Genomic DNA, 16,100 nt, shown 5'->3' with positions numbered 1-16,100 from the left:
GTAACGCCTTTGTGTGTGACTGTGTGGTAGAGCGTGTCCCCCCACTAGACTTGGCCTTGGATGAGGTTGGGCAGGATCTTTGTCTGTCTTGGTCACTGCTGTGTCTGATCCTTGTTCTCCTGGGCCCAAACTCCTCTCTGAGGGAATGGTCAAGGTCAGAAGTTGGACCAGGTCAGGTAGGACCTCAGACCTAGAAGGGGCTGCGAGCGCAGCGGGTCTCACCTTCCCTTGTCTTCCTTCTCACCACTCTGCAGGTTCATCATGCCTAGTGGCGTATAAGAAGACCCCGCCACCAGTTCCTCCGCGCACCACATCAAAGCCGTTCATCTCGGTCACAGTTCAGAGCAGTACTGAGTCTGCTCAGGACACCTACCTGGATAGCCAGGACCACAAAAGTGAGGTGACGAGCCAGTCAGGCCTGAGCAATTCATCGGACAGCCTGGACAGCAGCACCCGACCGCCCAGCGTCACACGGGGTGGAGTTGCCCCAGGCCCCGAGGCCCCTGAGCCGCCTCCAAAGCATGCTGCTCTGAAGAGCGACCAGGGGACACTGACCAGCTCGGAGCCCCACGCTGAGGCCATCCCCAAAAGAAAACTGTCGTCGATAGGAATACAAGTAGGGGCCCCTTTTGCACTGCATCCTCGCTCTGTCCCGTGGACCTGCCTGCGTGTAATTACATCTGGCGGGGCCCACTAGGTCTCCTGGGTAAAAGGTGGTCTGTTTGGGAGAGGTCAGCCCAAGTGGCCAAACTTATTCCACCCCTTGCCATGTCTTCCTGTGGTCACCTCGAGGGCGGTAGCCTGCAGCCTCAGGCCCTTGCTCCCGCCGGATTGTCCCAGTGAATGTAGTTACACCCAGACAGCCATTTCCTGTCCCCTGTTTGCCTGTCCACTGTCTGTCCGTCCACCCTTAGCCCTGCCAGTTGACCTGCGGCAGAGGCTGGACTGGCCTAACGGTTCTCTAATCCACAGCCCCACTTGGCGGGGAGCCGTGCGAATCATAGACGCCGGTGGGCTAAGGACCCAAGGCCCTTGGGCCATGGGGGTTGCTCAAGGAGAGCTTTTCCCAGAGCCCTCTCGGGCCTTGGGGACAGGTAGGTGCCTCGAGGCCGCAGGTCCTGGCCAAACTAAAGTGTGACACCGGTACCCGATGCCTCCCTTCACAGGGAAGGATCCGGGCAGATAGTGCCCCAGGACCAAGTGGCCAAAGCTAGCAGACCCTCCTGGAAGCCACGCTCAGCTCACCACACCCGTTGCCGTGGCCGGCAGTGGGCAGCGTGCCAGCTTCCGTCCCACATGCACATCTTTTGAGACTTGGGTCTTCTGTCAGGTGGGTGGGGAAATTTTCTCTAAACTAGAAATGAGAGACCTCTCTCTACTCTAGCCCAGGAGTGCCCCAGCTGCATGCTGCAGGCTGAAGTAAAGCAACTCAGGAGTGAGCAAGGGGCGGCGACCAAGGAGAACAAGACAGTGTACATTTGGCCTGGGGCTGGCAAGGATCCCCATTTCCCTGCAGCCTCCAGCAGTTGGGCTTGGTCCGTGTATTGATAAAGCAGTGTGCTAAGTCTAGGGAAACCTCGTGGGCACAGAGGGGACTAACTGGAACAGGGAGGGAGGGTAGCAGAGAGGGCCAACAACCTGGATTTCTACCCCCAAGAGGTAGCTCTAGGCTCGGTGCCCCCAGAAGTACCAAAAGAAATGTGACCTAGAGGGTACTGTTCTCTGGGCCTGTCTGGTCCATCTAGTGGGAACTTCATAAGGATCCAGCCCAGGGCCTGTACAGTGTCTTAGGAACAGAGTGGCCCAATCTCTGACCAAGGTCTTGGTTTCAGGCGGCCCTCCCAGCCCCTACCCCTACCCCCACTTCCAGACCAGATGCTCTTATTATCCCATCTAACCCTGAACGAGTAGAGGCACTCCTGATTCCGTCCACCCAGAAAACCAAAATGGGGGCATGAGGGCCATCTTGGGCCTCCCTTCCCTGGATCCCCACCACCCCTCCCCCAGCCATGCTCACACTACAGTTCTTGGAGGCAGTGTCTCTTCCTTCCTGGGAAAAGACAAGGAAGACCCTGGAGCTCAGCTTCACTGCTCAGAATCCTCTCTGCTCCTGCCTCTGTCCATGAAGCGAAAAGCCAGTGTCCCCGCTTTCTGATGACGGCATTCATCCGCTCCTCAGTGCCTTGAGCCTAGGCCAAGAGGGAATTTCTCTGGTTCAGCTGTGGGGAGGCAAGCCTGCACCCTTCATGGCCAGGCCTCCCTGGCTCAGCGAAAAGGCAGGCTTGGTCATCACGCTTGCTGTGTTTCTTTCCACTTCATGAAGGGTAGAGAAAAGCTGAGCCGCCCCTCAGCTCACCCAGGTCTGAAGGTGCCCTCTCAGCCAAGTGTAGTTGAGGCTTGGGGACCAGGGATGGCATTCCTTAGCATCGGGCATGGCCAGCTATTGTTCTGATTGTGGTTTTCCAGTCGAGAGCTGCTGTCCAAGGCCGGCCCTTGTGCGTTTCCTCCGGCTGCCTCTGGCGTTCAACCCCAGGGAAAGGGGGGTGGTCTTTGCCTCAAGACAGCCCCCAGCTTCAACTACACTGGATAACGGCTGTGGCTTTGTATGTGTGTGTGTGTGTGTGTTCTTTCTCTCTCGTCGTCGTCCTTTTCTCTCTTCTCTGACGCGCGTAAAGGAGAGGACTAGGAGGAGCGGTTCCCACCTCTCGGAGGACAACGGACCCAAAGCGCTCGATGTGATGGCACCCTCCTCAGAGTAGGGAAAGCCAGTCATCTCCCCCATCCCACCGCCCGCCCACCTGCCCGCCTCCGCGAGAATGAGCAGTGCCCGGCTTAACCTGGCCCGGTCTCGGGCCCACGTGCAGTGTCCGCATGCCTCACGTCTGTCCGTCCGTCCGTCCACGCGTCTGTTTGCGTCGTCCCACTAATGTGAATTTCAGCAGCAAGTGTGGTGTTTGTTTTTATTTTTGTCTCTGTCCCCGTGCCGTTGCTGTCGTTGTCCTTCAATAAGGTTGACTGCATTCAGCCAGTGCCAAAAGAGGAGCCCAGTCCCGCTACCAAATTCCAGTCCATCGGGGTTCAGGTAGAGGACGACTGGCGGTAAGTCGGACAGAGGTGGTGGCTGCTTCTCCCCCGCCCTCGCCCTCGCCCTCCTGCTGCCCTCACCCCTCCTGCACCTTCTCCTCCCGCTCTCCCTGACCCACTTCTCCTTGCTGGATTTCTAACCAAGCTGGGTTTGGGGTGCGGGTGGTGGGGCAGGCGGGCGGCCAGCTGGTGAGCACTTGCTCTGTGAGCTCCATTAGCGGGGGCCATGGCTGGGCTGAGATGTGGCCCCAGCTACCCTTGTGTTGGTGGTCTTCCTGGCCCCACTGCAGTAAACAGCCAACCTTATGACCTTGTCTGTGTGTGCGTGTGTGTGCGCGCGCGTGTGGGCGTGGGAGGGTTGGGGCAAGGGCTGAGCAGAGAATGAGATGGGGCTGTGGGGCCCGCTTCAGGCGCATGGTGAGCAGATAATGCATCCGTTCTCTGTCTCTTGCGTGTCCGGGTTGGGGTGACTCTCACTCCTTCCCGCCCCGATCCTGTTCCACCCCTTTCCACAGAAGCAGCGCCCCCTCCCACAGCATGTCCTCCCGACGGGACACCGACTCAGACACCCAGGACGCCAACGACTCGAGCTGCAAGTCATCTGAGAGGAGCCTCCCGGACTGCACCCCGCACCCCAACTCCATCAGCATCGATGCTGGCCCCAGGCAGGCCCCTAAGATTGCCCAGATCAAGCGCAACCTCTCCTATGGAGACAACAGCGACCCTGCCCTGGAGGCATCCTCGCTGCCCCCTCCCGACCCCTGGCTCGAGACAACCTCCAGCATCCCAGCAGAGCCAACCCAGCCAGGGGCCTGCCGCCGCGATGGCTACTGGTTCTTGAAGCTGCTTCAGGCTGAGACAGAGCGGCTGGAAGGCTGGTGTTGCCAGATGGATAAGGAGACCAAAGAGAACAACCTCTCTGAAGAAGGCAGGTGGTGCATGGGGGCCCGGGGCCAGGGCAGGAGGGCTAGACAGCTAGCTCCCTAGCTTCCTTCCAGCTGCTGAACTGGAGGGTCTCATAGGTCCGGAGACAGTTACAAAAAAGTTGCTGGTTTTTGCAGTGTAGGCTGAGGTCAGCCACCTGAGTTTGGATCCCGGTTCTTGGGACCTCGGTTAACTTCCTCAAAGCGTCAGTGCCCTCATCCGTAAAGTAAGGGTAATGCCACTCTTCAGCCTCATCGATGCTGTCAGGCTTGAACGTGGCCCGTGGAGCTGGCACAGAGGAAGGCAGTGCCACAGTCGTGCCTCCGATGGCTTCTCATTGAGTCTCGTGCCAGCCTCCAGGGATATTGCCAGGGACTCAACAGGTTCTGGAAGAAGACAGTTAATGCCTAGTTCTGAAAATTCTCCTGGGGAGTTAGTGTAAGGTCTAGGAATATGTAGGAAGCCTGGATCCGTCTGTGGTGATCAAAGGGCAGGGGGCAAGCAGGCCACTGGGAAGCTCCAGGTCATTGCCCCAGGAGCCGCACCCGGCACTGACCTGGTTCCGCCAAATGCCCAATTCCCGGTGCGCACCTCCTGGGGAAGGCAGGGTTTCACATGTCCAAACAGGACAGGCCCACCATCCCCCATCCCCTGGACACCTGAGGGAGTGGGGGCTTTGATGACTGAGAGTCGCCATCATTTTCCCTGTCCTCTGGGTCAGTTCCCAGCTCTGATGTCACCCACTGGTGTGTCGGGATCTGTTGTGATGTGTCTTGTAACTTGTCACAATAACAGAATTAAATCACATCAAAGGCGTGGTTCAGAGACTCCGAAAAGGCCTCTAACAGGAAAATGCCCAGCCCAGTGCCCTACCTTAACCTTTCCATGGTTAAACTCTTTCTTTCTCGCTTTGTATTTTAGCATTTGCCTTTTTAAATAGTATTATACCTATGTTTCTTTTCAGATTAATCGTCATTCTGTATGTTGATTTCTCATTGTAGTAGATGAGGTTTTAGTGTGGGTATTGCACCTTCATGGACATTTTGTTGTTCCTAGAATGAACAGTTGTCTCATTTGTCCACATATTCTGCTGCTCACATTCCGACTAACTTTTTGAGCAACATTGCCCTTTATGGCCGCTGAAAGCTGTCTACTGCCCAGCTGTTCTGTGCGTCAATAAAGTGATAGGCAGGCGTGGCAGCAGTGGCTGCAGGGCGTCCCCTCCTGAGCAGACTTCAGAAACCTGGTTTGTGCTGCCCACATGCCGTCCCTCCTGCTAATCTCCCGGAGTCTGCTCTCGGCACTGACCTGGCTGACTGGCTTTCTGGGCCTGCTGCCCTGCTGTGATCCTGATTGCCCCTTTACCCTGGGACCACGTTGCTGTGGACCACATGCCTTCTGCCCCCCCATCCTGCAGAGGCACACCTTCATTTAGCTTTCTAAGAAGCCATGCCTAAAGTGTCGGGGCTTTTTTTAAGTTTTGTCTATCTTTAGTCAGACCTCAGTTTGACTGGATATGACATTCTCAGTTGAAAATACTTTCGGAATCTTAAGAGGTTTCCATTGCTTCTGGTAAAACGTTTAATGCCGTTCTAATTCTCAATCCTTGTTATGGTTTCTCGTCTGGAGGCTTTTAGAATCTTCCTGGTATCGCTCTTGTGAATTTCTCAATGGTACATTGTAGAGTGGGATCTTTTTTTTAGTTTCATTGTGCTAGTAGTGAGTAGCCATTTGTATCTGAAGACTGAAGACTTTGGCTTTTTTATCAATAGTCTTGGCCTGGTGGCACAGCAGGTAAATGCTTGTGGCTAACTGAAAGGTTGATAGTTCAAACCCCCGCCCAGTGGTTCGGTGAGAAAAAGACGTGGCAATCTGTCCCTGTAGAGATGCCAGCCTAGAAAACGCTGGGGGCAGCTCTGCCCTGTAGGGTGTGGTCACTGTAAGTTCACACCAACATAACAGCACCTAACCGTGCTTTAAAATGGTCTTGTCTCCGTTGATTCTGTTTCCTCTTGTGGAATTCCTTTTAGTCAGACGTTGAACTTGCTGAATGATTCCTGTTTCTCATCTTTTTTTCCTCATGCCTCTCTGGTGTACTTTCTAAGAAATTTTCTTTTCACTCTGTAAAAGCTTTATTGAGATACAATTCACGTACCATAAAATGTCTCTTTTCAAGTGTGCTGTTTAGTGGCATTGAGTACACCCACGTGTAGTGAAGCCATCCTCAAGGTCTGATTTCAGAATGTTTTCTTCACCTCTCTGGTGACTTTAGGATTGGTGAGAATACAGCTTAGGCTCCAGATCTTTTTTCATAAAGTTAACCATTTTAAAGTATACAATTTCATGGTACTTAGTTCACACACAGTGTTGTTGCACCAATCACCTTTATTTCACTCTAAAAGGGTTTTATCACTCAAACAAAAGGAAACTCTAGACCGATGACCTGCCCAGCCCCTGGCAACCACTGATCTGCTCTGTCTCCACAGCGTTGCCTCTTCTGGGCAGTTCAGATGAGTGGAATCACCATATGTGAGACTTATTGTGTCTAGCTTCTCTCACTCAGCATAGTGTTTGCACATTTCATCCATGTTCCAGCAGGCTTCCGCAAACCAGACCTTGTTGTGTGTGAACAACAGGGCCTTTCTAGAAGCCCTGGTTGCACAGTGAGTTAAGTACTGGCAGGTTTGAACCTGCCGGACACTGGAAGGGAGAGACGAGGCAGTCCGCGTCAGAGTATTGGTTATTGAATTTTTGATAAAGCTTTCTTTTAGCTATTCACTTGCTGGTAAACATTTGAGTCCACCTCTGGCTGCAGGGATGTTCGTACACAAGTGTCTAAATGCCTGTTTTCAGTTTTTAGCTGTATGTACTTGGGAAATGTTGGGTATATAGTAATTCTATGTTTAACTCTGAGAATCTACCCCACCATTTTCCACAGAGGTTGTACCATCCTACACGCCCCCCCCCCCCTGTTGTATAAAAGGTTTCCAGCTTCCATATGTCCTCAAGAACTGTCCTTTGGATTTTAGCTAGCTAGTGGGTATAAGGTTGTATCTCATTGTAGCTTTGATCTGCAGTTCCCTACTAATGTTGAGTATCTTTTCATGTACTACTTGGGCAGTCGTACAAGGGTGTAACCCCCCAAAAGAAGAAACGGAATTTTAATTTTATTTTTTCCCCAAAGCCATGTATTTAAATTCTTTAAAAAGACAACCGTATCACCTTCAAATACTCTTCATTACACTTAATACAGTAGTCAAATCTGCGATTCCGTTCTTAGAAACATTTTTCAAACTCATCTGTTTGGATGGCTGACAGCACCTTCCTCAATTTTTTCTTCACCTCTTCTACATTGTCAAATCGCTGTCCTTTCATGTCCCTCTTCATTCATGGAAACAAAAAGAACTCACATGGAGGCAGGGTCAGGTGAGTAAGGTGCATGGGGCAAGAGAGGCATGCTGTTTTTTGCCCAAAAGTGGCACACTGAGATGGATGCCGGAGCAGGGGCAATGTCGTGGTGGCAAAAGCAGTCCTCCGTCTGCCACAAATCAAGCCTTATTTGTCACAGTTATGCAATCTTTTCAGAACCTTTAAACAGAAAGCTTAATAGTCTGACCTAGTGGAATGAATTCCAAATGCACTACAAGTCAACATTTTTGTCCATTCAAGAAGTTGACAGACGTCCAGAATGAGGTTTGTCATCAATCGACATTTCACCTTTTTTGAAATAAGAAAACCACTCGTACACTTGATTTTCCCAAAGCATTGTCCTTGTAAGCTGTGTTCAACATCACAACAGTTTGCATTTTTCCTGAGCAGGAAACAAAATTTCACAGCCTCACACTGTTCTCTTAAATCAGCCTTCACACACCAAAAAAACAAGGTTTGAGTGAAACTTTGTATGAAAAGATTCCCTGTGACTAGAGAGAATGTTTCCAGGCAACACCACTGGATGCACTGACTCAGAGCGAGTTGCTTGATGCTTGCCTGCTGGAAGAAATACTTACTTACTACGAAAGCTTTGCTCTGCCCAGTGCAACTGCATTTTCTTTGGGGGGGGGCGTATCCCCTTGTATATCTTCTGTGGTAAAAAATTGCTATTCAGGCCATTTGCCCATTTAAAAAAATTGGTGGTTTGTCTTTTTGACACTGAATTGTAAGAGTTCTTTATGTATTTGGGATGCTGCCCTGGTGCTGTCGGGCAATCTTTGCGCTGCTGATGCAGACCCACCAGCACTCTTTGAAGTCGGGATGGGGAGGCATGGGGTATGTAGTAAAGCAAAGGACGGGCAAAAGTGAGAGGGGCCCTCGAGGCGGTCACTTGACACTCACAATAGACTCAACATTCCAACAGTTAGGGAGGTGACACATGACTGGCCAGAGTTTATTCTGTTATATGAAGGGTTCAAAAAGCTCATAGACAAATTCTTCTCTTTTAATTCCATTCCGTGAATGGCATTCCATTGATGGCAGCTAACATGAGTAAAGTGAGTGCAGGTTGTACACTTTGTACACAGATCATGTACAAAGATCAAGCATTTCTATCTATTAGCAATCCTTTAAAAATGCAAATATAAAAAAAGAATCCACTTTTTATGGAAGCAAAAACTAGTAAGTACCAAGGAATAAGCCTAATGAAAATAAGTAAACTCTGATGGAGAAAGTAATCAAACTTAAATGGAAGAATTATGAGACCTGAGTAAACGGAACTAAACTTTGTCCATGGCAGAAAAGACTCAGTATTTTAAAGATAGCCTTTTTTCCGAATTAACCTGTAGTTTCAATCTACTTCCAATCAACATCCTAGCAATTTTTTCCTGAGGAATTTGACAAATGAAGGCCAAATCAATATTGGAGGGATGACAGTATCAGAATATTGAGTGATCAGTCTGTCAGATGCCAGGCATAAAGCTGGCTTGTTTGATAGCTTTTGTAATTAAAATTGTATTAACACAAAAACAGACAAAAGTTCTAACAAACTGGTGGGCAAAGTACAGTTTCAGTAAAAAGTGCTGTGATAAGTGGTTTTCCATATGGATAAAGAAGATCTAGAATGTACAATCTAAACTTGTAAATACCTAAATATGAAAAGAAAAAAACAACCAAAACCCAAAACTTTGAAGCCAGGGAAAAATCGTTATGCCATTGTAACATGGAAAGTGTTCTAAAGAAAGGCACAAAACATTTAGTATTTCTTCTAAGACTGAGTTATTTACTCTTTTAGCCGTGCACAGTAGACTCTATATTCTTCACCGACACTGCAGCTCAAAGGCTTCAATTCTTCCCACTGAGCTAGCTGCACCTGATTCTTCAAATGAGAGTCTGCTTTTTACACTTTACAGGAAATATTTTGCAAATGTGCCAATGTTTAACTCCTCATTTGATTTCTTGACGGCTGCTTCCATGGATATTGAGTGTTGATCCAAGCAGAATGAAATCACTTACATTTCAATGCCAACGTCAATTTCTTCTCCAAGCAGTGTCATTAGTCTGATTGTGAAGGTTTTTGTTTTCTTCACATTCATGTTTACATTTTTATTAATAATGGCAATTTGTTCTCTCCCTTTCTAGTCCAGTGTCCCAGGCATACTTTATAGCTTTGGGACGAGGACCTGGAGGACAACGTAGAATTAGTAGGATTACACTGACCTGCATTCAGTGAATACCCTGCCTGTCCTGTGCCAGGCACTGTTCTAACAAAACTCCCTGCCCTCGTGGAGCTTAACATTTTGGGAGGAGAAACAAAGCTGTCAAACAAGCCAGCATCTGATTTGCATGATGGTGACAAGTTCAACAGAGGACATGAAGCAGTTTACGGGACCACGAATGCTACAGGAGTGCGGGCAGCGTGTGTGTCCTCTTTAGACGGTCATTGAAGCCCTCCGGTGCGGTGTCCCTGGAGCACAAACCTGAAAGTCGTGTAGAGAGATGAGAAGACCCTTCCAGGCAGGGAGACCTGCAGGAGCAGAGGCATCTGCAGCAGACAAGTACTGGGCATGTTCAAGGCCTCAAACAGGTGGCAAGTGTGGCTATAGCGTAATGAGGAGAGAGGAGAGGTGAAGGTGGGGTGGAAACATGGAGAGCCGCTCACACAGGGCTCACACAGGGCCCAGAGGTGGTTGAAGGTGGCCTGGGTTTTACTGCTCGTTTTGAGTTGCTTTTGAGGGCAGTGGCCTGGCGTTTGTGTTAACTTCCTGTGCACTAAGTGAAGGTAAACAGAGCCAAGCCATCAGGTTTGCATTCATATACCTTCTGCTTCAATTCCTCCTCTGCACTCCCCTTCAGTGTAACACCATTGACCCCACTTTGTGTTTCCTGCATCCATCCCGCCTCTTTTCCCAACTCTCTGAACTTTGACCTTGAGGAAATGCCGTCCTTTTGATGTCAGGGGGTTGATTATTCCAACATGGCGGTCCAGAACCGAGTCCATAGTAGTAGAGGTTCCACCAGACTCCATCCAACCTTTAAGCCTGGTATCGCTCATGCCTCACATTCTTCTCCCACCCTCTAGGACCTAATGCGATCCTTTTGGAGCAGTTGGTACTGGTAGTGGGGCACCATCTGGTGCTTCTAGTCTCAAGCTTGTGAATGTTTATGTGGGCCGTTGGGTCCACTGGACCACGTGTGCCCATGGGTCTTTAGATTTACATCACTCTTCTTTCCTCTGGAAGAGACCAGTTGTTACACCTTATATGGCACGTAGTGGTTCCGCATTGGGCTGCTAACCGCATGGTCAGCAGTTCAAAAACACCAACCTCTCCGCAAGAGAAAGATGAGGCTTTTTACTTCCATAAAGAGTTACTGTCTTGGACACCTACCGGGGAAGTTCTGTTCTGTCCTATGACTTGGAATCAACTTGATGGCAGTGAGAGATGGCTGCTTACCAGCTTTTAAGACCCTAGTTGCTCCTCACCAAATAGAGAATATTGTCTTTATGGACTGTGTCATGCTGTCTTCTTGCCCCTAAACTATGGTCCTGATCCTCAAAGCCATCCAGTGACTGCTAACGTATAAGACATTTTCACAGCGTTACCGCTGTGTGAACCACCACACTCGTGGATCTTGGCAGCAAATAGCCTCTGTCAAAGTGAGATGATTATTCTGGGTAAACTCTTCTCCCATGCCTGCCCCGCCTGTGTGCCTATCTAACCAACCATCTGCATAGATCACCATATGGCAGGGTTGTGGAGATAACAGTCTGGCCTCTTGTCTTTAACTCTTGCACACCTCCCCGTATCGTCCTCTGCCTCCCGTGTTTGCCACCCTTCCCCTTGTTGTACAGCGCCTTCCCCGCCCGCCACCCACGTTAGCACTACTGCTGGTGAGATCCCTCCCTCCTCTCCCTGGTAAACCTCAAAAGTATGCATTTTCGTGTAAAAACCTTGATTTTTACATAGTGGTCTCATACAGCATTGAGCCTTTGATGGTTAATTTCACTCAGCATAATGTCCTCAAGGTTCACCTGTATTGGGTCACCAATAAGGTGTTTTATCATCATTATTTCCCATTGCATACTAACTATCCTATTACATGTATATACCAAAGTTTGAGTCTTTCCACAAATGGGTATTTGCTCCCATCTTTTTGCTTCAGTGAACACGGGTGTGCACATGTATCTGTTCGTGTCGTGGCTTCGATTTCTCTAGAATGTATACCGAGTGGAAGGACGGCTGGGTCATAAGGTTCTCTAACGAGCAGATGCCACACCGCTTTCCACAATGACTCCCCCGTCTGACAGCCCCCCAGCAGGGTGTAAGGGTCCCAGTCTCTCGCCAGCTTTTATTTTTCTATTTTTGAACTCTGCTGTTAATGCTACGGTGAGATGATACATGATTGCTTTGACGGACGTCTCTCTACTGGCCATTGATCTTGAGCATTTCTTCATGTGTTTGTTGGGTGCCTGAAGATCTTCCTTGGTAAAGTGTATGTTCATAATCTCCACCCATTTTAATTAGATTTTCTTGTTAAGGTATTGAAGTTTTCTATAAACTTCAGAGATTAGTTCCTTGTTGGTCATTGCCAATTTTTTTTTACTCTGGATGAAAAAAAAATTACCAACCTTACTTTCCAAGCTTTTTATTGTGAATTAGGTGGGGGTTTACATATCAGATAGTTCTTGAACCCAACAACTTATCAATCCTACTAGTGGCCTGCCCTTGACAGAATATTTTGATGGGCCTAAGTGTCTCATTTTTAGAAGGAGGTCTAGTCATTTAGTTTATCTATTGATAATTGCATTATTTTAAATTTATTTTTCCCCCACTATTTTTGGGAGTGTGTGCCATGTATTAGTAGGGTCCTTAAGTTTGCCCCTGTTTTTCATTAATAATCTTTATAGATCTATGTCTTTTTATCTTGAGTTCATTTTTGTATATGGTGTAAGCTTTGGGGCTTGTGTCATTCTTCTGCAAATGGCTATCCAGTTTTGCCTCAACCATTTGTTGAAGAGACTGTCTCTTCCCCGTTTGGTGTGTGTCAGCCCAATATCAAAGATCTGTAGATGCATGGATTTCCTTCTGGGTGGTTCTGTTCTATTGGTCTACGGATCTGTCATTGTACCGGGCTGTTCTGACTACGAGGTCTGTGTAGTAGGTTTTGAGATCTGGAAGTGATGGGCCTCCAGCCTCCTACTTTGTTCATCTCATTTAATGGTGCTTTGCTTACCTGAGGTCTCCTTCCTACTCATACAAGTTGGTTAGTCTTTCCTTCTCTAAAAGAATCATGTTATAATCGAGATCGGGATTACATTCTATCTGTAGGTCACTTTTGGGTAGAATTGGTGGCATTTTCACAACTGGTGCACTTTTTCAAAGGTTTCATCTGTCTTCTCCGTTCAAGACACTTGGGGTGGCAAACTGGGAAGCACAGATGGAAGCTGGCAATGAATAGACGACAGAGCAGCCCGGGTGTGACGACAGTGGTGGAGGGAAAAGGAGTTAGATTCGGGAGATGTTTTGAAGTAGAAACAGACATAGCCTACTGTGCTTTGAGTGAAAGTTTACAGAACAAATTGGGTTCCTTCCCACTCAACAGTTTGTGACGCATCGCTGTTTTGGTGATGGTGCTTACAATCCCCACAAAATAGCGTTCTTCTCCCCAAGCTCAGCGTTTCCATTAACTCGTCTTTCCTGTCTCTTCCCAGATCAAGATTTGTGACTCAGTTAGTTGGCAGAGAGAGAAAGAACAGAGTAAAATCTGGTTTGGTGTCTGCATGGCGGGAGGAGGGAAGTTGCCACTAGACTAGGAAGACTCTGGAAGCTGTATCTGCAAAGTCAACAGGCAGTTGACTGTAGGAGTCCAGGGAGAAGTCCAGGTTGAAGTTTAAATTGGGAGTCGTCAGTATAGATTAAGGCCAAGAAAATTAGAAGTGGTTCCCTAAGGATGAGAGGAGCAGTGAGATAGAAGCAAGGCCAAGAGAAGTTTCCAGAAGAAGAATCAGCCCTGTGAAGGACTCCTGCTAATCAAATAGTCAGATTCAGAGATAAAGGACAGCATTAGGGGAGAGTGATTTCTCAGCCAGAATTTAGCTTCATCTCGGGACCTGCAAAAAGCTGGGAGCTGTAGTCTTTTAAATTTTTCTGTACAATCACTTCTCGCCCTTTTGGCGAAGATCAGGTGCAAAATTTTTCTGTACAATTTAAAATAGATAGAAACAAAAAATGGTGAATCTTTATGTGCATTCTAGTTCTTAAGTTGGTTACTTGGTGGATATTTAAAAATTAAACATCTTTGGTAGAATGAATATACCTGTGTTAAGCTGGGTTGGCTAGAAAAACAAATCCAGACACTCATGTAAGAAAGAACTTTATATCAAAAAGTCATTATATATCAAGAAAATACCCAAGTCCAGTCCAACATAAGTCCAGTAGTAGTCCATAAGTCCCTCACAAAGCCATATGCAATGGTGCAGAATGGGGAACGTCACTGGCCGGTGGGTGAAGAGTCTTGAGGATCTAATGGTGGTGGAAGAATCACAGGACTCTGGCAGGTTTCCAGGTGGCTCCTCATAGGAAGGGGAAGGCAGAGAGAGGAGGAGGAAGTTCCCAGGATCCTCCTCCTGAGAAGACCACACCTACAAGCAGGCACCATCAGGCTGTGGCCTGATTGATTAAAGGCTAGACTCCACCTGTGTCTTTTTACAAATGCCATGTTGGCACAAAAGAAGTTTACCCCTTACCAACTTGGCACTTGTACACAATCCTTTAGCCACATAAAAATTTTAAAATAAGGACAGTAGTAAATATTTGTGCCTGGCAGGATTAAACTAAAATACATTCAACTCAAAATGCTTCAACCCTATTTAAACATAGTATTCTATAACTGAACAAAACAAATATTCAATGCCTGGAAATAGCATTTATACAACATATTCCCCCACCCATGAATATCTGTAAGCCAGCCACTTCGTGCCTTTATTTTCTCAATTTTGGGTATCCCAATTTCTATACTGCCCACTTGTATCAACCCAGTGCTCTGAAGGGGTCACCATTTTTAAATGTACAGAATCAAACCAAACTAACTGCCACTGAGTCAAGGCCGACTCACGGTGACCCTGTGGAAGTGGAATTGTGGTCTCATTTCTTTCACTTCCCGTGTTTGCAAAGTTCATCCATGTTGTAGGATGTGTGAGCACTGCATTCCCTTTCACTGCCAAGTAACAATCTATTGCCTGGACTGACACCACGTTTTGCATATCTGCTCATCTCTTGATGGACGCTTGAGTATGTGCACATTGAGACTATTGGGAATGGTGCTGTTAGGAACACTGAGTGGACAGGTATCCCTTCAAGCCCTGGTTTCACTTCTTTGGGTATACACACCTAGGAGTAGAACTGCTGAGTCGTAGGACAGTTGTATAATCTTTCTTGAGAAACTGCTAAACTGTTTTCCACAGTAATTGTGCCATTTTGTAGTCCCACCAGTAGTATATGGTGAGGCTTTCATTTACCGACATCCTTGACCTGGCTTTTCCTTCTTGACTTAACCATCTGAGTGGGGAAAATGAGAGTATTGTAGTTCTGATTTATTTTCCTTTGGATAGATAGATATTCAGAATCTTTGTCCATTTTTAAATTGATTAAAGATCATTTTATTGGGGGCTCTTACAGCTCTTAAAACAATCTATACATCAATTGTATCAAGCATATTTGTACATAACGTTGCCATCATTATTTTATTTGCCTCTTTTAATGTATCTTTTTCCTTTTCGATTGCTTGTGCTTTTGGTATCAACCCTAGGAAACCATTGCTAGTTCAAGGTCACAAAGATTTCCACCTTTGTTTTCTTTCAAGAACTTTATATAGTTTTAGCTCTCACCCTTGGAACATTCATCCATTTTGGGTTAGTGTTTTGCATATGGCGTCAAATAGCAGCCTACCTTCCCGCTTTTGTATGGGACTAGCCAGTTGTCCGGGCACTGCTGTTGGAAGATAATTTCATTCCCCTGTTGACTGGTCTTGACATTTCTCAAAAATCTGTGGACAGGTTTATTTCTTGGCTTTCAATCCTATTCCATTCTTGGATACTTTGTAGTAAGTTTGCCAAAGTTGTCTTGGTTATTTTGTGTCCCTTATATCCCCCACATGAATTTTAAAAACGGGCAGCTGGGATTCTGTTTGTTTGCAATCCTACAGTGTAACGCTTGGTCCACTCCCTCTGGATGCCCCATTTCCACTCTTCCTCCTCCTAACCCTTCCTGCCTTCTGAGCTTTCTCCCTCAGCCAACGCTGCCCTTTGGATCTCACGTGGTTCCTTCTTCAAAGGTGTCCCACCTTCGAGTCGAGCTCCAGGCCTGAAGAGAGACTGAGGACCATGCTCGGGGTTCCAGCCATCTCTAGCTGATCAGCAAGCCCAGTCTTTCTCCCACTCTCTCCAGGGCCTTTCACTGCCATACCTTCCAGAGCACCAGCCCGTTCTACGTCCGGGTCAAAGGTTTGGGTGCTCCCATTCCTTCACTGAACTCCTTGAGCCTGGTGGGGAGAGAGGAATCCTCGTGTCTTAGGTGGAGCTCACAGGCTCTTAGACCCTAGTCACCGCTCCCCCAGCTACGGTGGAGAACGGCAATGAAGTTGTTGGTCTTGCAAAATCCTCT

The 16,100-nt window shown here is 47.8% G+C and overlaps 1 protein-coding gene across 2 annotated transcripts in view; it reads left to right on the top strand.

The window, feature by feature from the left end:
* Nucleotides 1-16,100, top strand: part of DLGAP4 (DLG associated protein 4) — a 57,988-nt gene that overhangs the window by 31,346 nt on the left and 10,542 nt on the right. For both annotated transcript variants that reach the window (XM_075563677.1, XM_075563678.1), the window contains exons 2-4: nt 255-616; nt 3,011-3,099; nt 3,600-4,012. In XM_075563677.1, coding sequence (XP_075419792.1) covers nt 255-616; nt 3,011-3,099; nt 3,600-4,012 — 864 coding nt within the window. The remainder of the gene's footprint in view (nt 1-254; nt 617-3,010; nt 3,100-3,599; nt 4,013-16,100) is intronic.

Source organism: Tenrec ecaudatus, chromosome 12 (genome assembly GCF_050624435.1).
Source record: "Tenrec ecaudatus isolate mTenEca1 chromosome 12, mTenEca1.hap1, whole genome shotgun sequence".
In the NCBI taxonomy this organism is placed as follows: Eukaryota; Metazoa; Chordata; class Mammalia; order Afrosoricida; family Tenrecidae; genus Tenrec; species Tenrec ecaudatus.
The sequence above is the reverse complement of the archived record's forward strand: the minus strand, read 5'-3'. Positions and strand labels throughout refer to the sequence as shown.